At 39.8% G+C, this 6,775-nt stretch overlaps 1 protein-coding gene across 1 annotated transcript in view; it reads right to left on the bottom strand.

Moving 5' to 3' along the window:
* Positions 1 to 6,775, bottom strand: part of GLRA3 (glycine receptor alpha 3) — a gene marked incomplete at its 5' end in the record, with an annotated part of 43,822 nt that overhangs the window by 18,874 nt on the left and 18,173 nt on the right. The window contains 3 exons of the mRNA XM_015814891.1: positions 1,268 to 1,414; positions 2,175 to 2,389; positions 4,970 to 5,107. Of these exons, the coding sequence (XP_015670377.1) occupies positions 1,268 to 1,414; positions 2,175 to 2,389; positions 4,970 to 5,107 (500 nt within the window). The remainder of the gene's footprint in view (positions 1 to 1,267; positions 1,415 to 2,174; positions 2,390 to 4,969; positions 5,108 to 6,775) is intronic.

Genomic DNA, 6,775 nt, shown 5'->3' with positions numbered 1-6,775 from the left:
GCCTTCGCAGAATTCTGAGGATCCGGTGGCAGGATAAGATACCAGATACAGATGTCCTCTCCAGAGCAGGCCTATCATCAGTTTACACTCTGTTGATGAAAGCCCAGATGCGCTGGGCAGGCCACGTTGTAAGGATGCCAGACCATTGCATCCCTAAACAGCTCTTCTATGGTGAGCTGTCTCAAGGAAAGCGATCGCACGGGGGACAAAAGAAGTGATACAAAGACACGCTGAAAGCATCTCTCAAGTCCCTGGATATCAACACCATCTCTTGGGAATTTTTGGCGCATGATCAACCGACATGGCGTACCCTGGTTTACCAGGGTTGCCAGACATATGAACACAGAAGGACAATCTTGGCACAAGAGAAGCGAGCACTCCATAAAGCCAGAGCTGCAAATGCTGAAGCAATAGTGTCCATATTTCTCTGTTCAGTATGTGGCAGAACATTCCGTGCTAACATCGGTCTCATCAGCCATCTATGGACACACCGCTGATGGTCCATAATCCATAAGATGTCAAGGTCTTCATCGAAATCGATGGACAAACAACAAGATGCTTATGACAGAATCAGAAAAAAATCTGATATCTATATTCACTCTTTACTTTCTCCTGCATATATTTTGCCCTTACCTGCCCTAAGATCAACCATGGCATTTATAATTCCTATGGTATAATGATATTCTTGGATACCTTGCCTACTGCTATTCCATTGTTATGTTGTCAAAAACACATAGACAAATCTTCTGTTTATTACATCATTGTTTAAAATTAATTCTGAGGTATAAAAAATAAATAGTTTTGATTCTTGTAACACACCTCACATTTTTAGCATCTATTTGACATGAGAAATTTGCTCTTGCCTCTCACCCACACAAAAAGAAAAGTGCAGTATGAGTTGCTTTTTCTTTTCATTTAAAAAGCTAAATATATTTATCATTTCTTTTACATAGAATAGTTGTAGAAAATAATGTTAAGATATCTCAAATCATCAGTTTCCATAATAAATCAATCTTTTAGTATTTTGGTGACATTAAACTTTGCAAAAACTTATGCAGGATTCTTCACTTAAATTCTTTTAAATCCTTACTTTGAAGACATCACAAAATTTGTGAATTACATATGCTTTGTGTCAACCATATACAAAATGTCATGCTAGATCAATACATTGTTTTACAAGTCACTTTATAACAATCTATCATTGTTATAAAACTATCCGAATTTTCTTGCTGCTTATATTTCTGTAACCTGTGCTTGTCATGTTTACCTTATTCTTCTTTCTTTTTCGATGAAATCTTAACAGTTCTTTATGTTGTCTTGACACAAAATTTACAGCTGCATATTCCAGAAGTGCAGAGAACACAAAAAGCAAGCAAACAGCCATCCAGATGTCAATAGCCTTGACATATGATACCTACAGATAATACAGAGTAGAGGATTGCTGGTATAAAAACAGAGATAGGACAGTATAATGTCTCCAAATGTCAAGGGAAGAAAATATGCCTCCTCAAATCATAGTAAAGAGCGAAAGAGGAAAATCTGGATGTCCTGAAAGCAACATTATTAGAAGCAAGTTTTAGTCTCAAAGTATCTTAAGACTTTATCTTTATGACATTCCATGTTAGGCAGAAATATGCTAGATCACCTTAAGTAATCATCAGAGGTTATTCATAGTGAAAGGCAGCAAACTTTCACTTGGATTATTGAATTTTGGTATTCCATTTATGATGCTTTATGTCTTGCATCATTCTACAAGAGTTATCAGGTAAACAAATCAGATTGACATAACTGCCACAATTTGTTTTCTGTAAAATGAAATAAAATAATTTATTTTATTACTTTTTTTAAAGTAGTACTCACTTTTCTTATGGCAATGGATATAAGATAGCTTGACTAATGCTACTTCTCAATAATAGCCATGATAATAGAAAGAAATGTAGAACCTTATTACAAAAGTAAAGCAGTAATCCATACTATATTGTAAAGCCTGCAGCAACAATATGCCTTACTTAGAAATATACAGTTTATATCTTGTAAGATGCAATAACATGTTTATATTTCTATATCCAATTAATTTTGATATTTACAGTATAAGAACAGTTTTAACAGCTACTGTATATATAAGAGACAATTCTCTATAATCAATCAAAATAAAAACCTTCAGAAGGTCTCACCTTTGGGAGTGAAGCCCGTGATCCCGAACTCTGGGTCGTCATTGTGAGTACAGTTGTTATACCTAGAGCCACTCTAGCCGGAGCAGCATCCATGTTGATCCAAAATGACACCCATGACAGTATGACAATCAGGAGACTGGGAATATACATTTGAATAAGATAATATCCCATCTGCCTTTCAAGATGGAATCGAACTTCAATGCAGGTAAACTTTCCTGGTAATAACAGAGAGCAACTGTTAGAGCACAGGTGTCAAACTCGCGATGTTACGTGATGTGTCACGACGTATCACAACTTTTTTCCCATTGCCAGCAATGGGGTGGACGCGGTTTTGGTGTGACGCATCCAGCCCGCAGGCCGACAGTTTGATACCCCTGTGTTAGAAGAACAAGCTATATTCCATTATCACCTGCCCTTGATGCAATTACAGAATAATGTCAGTTACTATTTGCTTGTAATGTATTACAACATCCCTCACTAATTGTTCATATACTTGTTCATTTATTTATTGTATCTTACTCTACAACTCCTATAGTTCTCATTTAACTTCCTGGAGCATTTAATGATCTGCTTGTGAATTCCAGTCAATGTGATTAAATCAATCTTGCCTGGAATAGTACAATAGTACATGCTTATATTGGTCAAACTCTTTATAAGCAACTTGAGTTCAGCTGAATTTTACCCAGTATCCAAGGTTAAGCATATGAGGCAGAAAATCCTGTAAAGATTTCCAGAATGGATCCAGATTTAATTTTACTTTAGGCAACCCATGATCCACTGAGTCATCTTTTCAGAGATATTTCCTTACCAGATTCCTCATTTTCTTCAACAATGACAGAATTTCTAATGTCTTAACTATAAAAACTGAGACACATTCAAAAATGTACCTTCCTTGAAAAATAACCCATTTTGAACATTTTATATCATGTCAGAAACTGTTTTATGATAATTTCAATGTCATAAAATGTTTTATATAATTTGCTAAATTTCAATTCCATGGGAATCATGGGTCCTGAATTTTGGACACATTCTGTAAGTTAACCGATTTGAGGTACTTTGGTTAAAAAATGTCCTACCATGTACAGTTTTGTTCAGTTTAAAGTTACAGAAATAAGAGTTCTGTAGTATAAGCTACAGAAAATATTTATTTAAATAACTTTAAAGCAAATGAACTCATTTTAAGTTATTTATTACAACCCACTAAATAGATAATTAAAGATGGAGCTACTTCAGTAATAATGTTAATGATAAATAATTGGCTGTCTTAAACTCGCTTTATTCTGCTTCTTTGTAGGGCTGATGCTAACAATAAACAAAAGGAATGCAAAAATACATGTAAAATATAACAATAATTGTTTCTTAGAAAACCGGACATAATCAACATGTTACTATTCTTACTTATAACACTATGATAATTTTCTTTAATCAACAGTGGCAGAAGCACAGCTGTTCCCAGTGGTCATAAAGATGCTTGATTTCCTGTTTTGATAAATATCCTGCAGCATTCCAGATGTAAAACATTTGTATGTGAAAATGAAATAGGAAGTATTTTTTTCCTGAATCAGCATTCTCCAGTGGTTTAAAAATATTGTTATTTACAATAACAATATTTATGTTATATGTTCTCCTTTATAGTCTTGAATCTGGAAGTAGCAAATTAAAATAAAATTATCCTAATAAAAAGAATCATATATTTGAAAATGAGGACAAAAACCTTCAAAATACTATAAAGCAGGACCTCAGGTATCCAGCCTACAATGTTTTGTCTAATTTTGTCTACCCTCATGCAAATTATCTAAATTGACTTTATTTCTTTCATTGTACTGGATTGTTTGTTGTCTAATATTTTGTGGCTGATGTTATCACCTATTCATGAAGTTATGATGTGTATTATGAAACTCATCTCCTACATATAAACAATCCTTGGCCCAAGAATCATTACTACTCTATGATTAACTACACCAGGGCTTTTCAACCTTTTCACCCATTGTACCACGTTTAGGATATGGCAACATCCGAGTACCACCAGTCGCCTAGTAAAGTGTCAAAAACTTGATGACCAAAAAAAAAAAAACAAACCACGGGAAAAAAGTGATAAAGTACAGGTAGTCCTCAACTTACAACAGTTCGCTTAGTGACTGTTCGAAGTTACAATGGCACTGAAAAAAGTGCCCCCCAAGCCACAGCCGAGCAAGACACCTGCCTGCCTGCCCGGCCGCGCTCTTCCTCCTGTCTGAGGTTTCCATTGTTGTGAGCATTTCTGTTGAGGATTGGCAGCGGGGGTGGGGTGGGGGGTGTTTGGTTTTTATCCCCCCCCCGTTTGCTGGGTGGTTGCAGCAGGTTTTGGTCAGTTCACATGACCCTGGGACACTGTGACCGTCATAAATATGAATCAGTTGCCAAGCATCTGAATGTAAATCACAAGACCCTGGAGATGCTGCAACATTCCAGCTGATCGGCGCTTCTTCTGGGCTCAGCGGAAGTGCCAGGATCAGCGCTGAGCTCCAGCTGGAGCCTGGCGCTGATCCTGGCACTTCCGCTGAGCCCTGACAGCCCTGCAGCTCCAGCCGTCTCTCACTCAGGCTTGTGCGGTGCTGCCACCGGTTCAGCTCATTCCCCTCCCCCGCTACCACTTTTCTAGGATGGTCGCGTACCACCTGCCAGGTGCCAATGTACCACAGGTGGTACCTGTACCACTGGTTGAAAAGCCCTGAACTACACATTTGAATATATTTTCAGAGAACAAAGAGTTACAATGTTCTTTCAATTGACAAAACTCTGAGTAGTTTTCCCACCTGTATTGTAGTGTTTTGTGCAGTAACAAAGATCTTTATCTTCTTTCAACAAAAACTGTGGCAAAGTGAGTCCATCAGCTACTTGTACAGCACCATTTTCTTGCCATTCAAATACAAGATCATTCATTGTATAACCAACTAGGAAAGGAAGTAAAAAAAAAAAGTTGAATGAAAATTAACACACATTTAATTGACAAATGTTTCTCCAATTAAATAAGGCAGGATCAAACATAAAAAAACAATACTGTTGTCAAATAAAAAACTCTGTATCACTTACATGTGGCTCAAATTATTTTTTTTTATGTCAAATGTAAAGTGTATGAACTTCTGGAGTGCTACAGTATATGGACAGAAAATGCAACTTCTGTACCAGTCATATCATTGCTTTATTAATTTTGATTCATAAAATAAGACAAGCTTTTGCCTTGATGGATGTAATATATCACTAATTTTATCATATACAGGTAGTCCTTGACTTACAACAATATTTTAGTGACCATTCAAAGTTACAACGGCATTGAAAAAAGTGACTTATGACTTTTTCACACTTATGGCCATTGCAGTATTTCCATGGTCACATGTTCAAGATTCAGACGCCTGGCAGCTGGTTCATATTTATGATGCTTGCAGTGTCCCAGGATCATGCAATCACCTTTTGTGATCTTCTGACAAGCAAAGTCAATGGGGAAGCCAGATTCAGTTAACTATTTTGTCACTAACTTAACAACTACAGTGGTTCACTTAACAACAGTGGCAAGAAAGGTAAAAAAAATGGACAAAAATTCACTTGACAAACCTCTCACAACATAAATTTTGGGTTCAGTTGTGGTTGTAAGTTGAGAGTTACCTGTATTTAATAGCAATCTGATCCAACTAATGATATAGTATATAAATTATTGTGATAAGTCACAAATATAATTACAATTATACCAGTTCAAGACCAACAGTCTATTAATCTTAACAACTGATGATGTTAGATACCGTATTTTTCGCACCATAAGACGCACTTTTTCTCCCCCAAAAGATGGGGGGAAATGTCTGTGCGTCTTATGGAGCGAATGCCACCTCCCACCGCACCGTGCCAGCTGACAGGCGCAGGAGGTAGACGCCGCCGCGGTCTCCCAGCCGCTTGCTTCTTCGTCTGGAGCAGTTGTAAGGGCTTGCATGTTCGGCGGCGGCAGCGGGGAGCGCGGCAGCGGCCCTTGGGGACCATGCAAGCCCTTGCAATTGCGTGCTTCTTCGGATGGAGCAATTGCAAGGGCTTGCATGTTCGGCAGCGGCGAGCGTGGCGAGCGGCGAGCGCGGCAGCGGGGAGCGCGGCAGCGGCCCTTGGGGACCATGCAAGCCCTTGCAATTGCGTGCTTCTTCGGATGGAGCAATTGCAAGGGCTTGCATGTTCGGCGGCGGCGAGCGGGGAGCGCGGCGAGCGCGGCAGCAGCCCTTGGGGACCATGCAAGCCCTTACAATTGCGTGCTTCTTCGGATGGAGCAATTGCAAGGGCTTGCATGTTCGGCGGCGGCGAGCGCGGCGAGCGGGGAGCGCGGCAGCGGCCCTTGGGGACCATGCAAGCCCTTGCAATTGCGTGCTTCTTCGTCTGGAGCAATTGCAAGGGCTTGCATGTTCGGCGGCGGCGAGCGCGGCAGCGGGGAGCGCGGCAGCGGCCCTTGGGGACCATGCAAGCCCTTGCAATTGCGTGCTTCTTCGGATGGAGCAATTGCAAGGGCTTGCATGTTCGGCGGCGGCGAGCGCGGCGAGCGGCGAGCGCGGCAGCGGGGAGCGCGGCAGCGGCCCTTGGGGACCATGCAA

Source organism: Protobothrops mucrosquamatus, unplaced genomic scaffold (assembly GCF_001527695.2).
Source record: "Protobothrops mucrosquamatus isolate PMUCROS unplaced genomic scaffold, P.Mucros_1.0 scaffold292, whole genome shotgun sequence".
NCBI classification, from domain to species: Eukaryota; Metazoa; Chordata; class Lepidosauria; order Squamata; family Viperidae; genus Protobothrops; species Protobothrops mucrosquamatus.
Note: the sequence above shows the minus strand (reverse complement) of the source record. Positions and strands in the feature narration are given on the sequence as shown.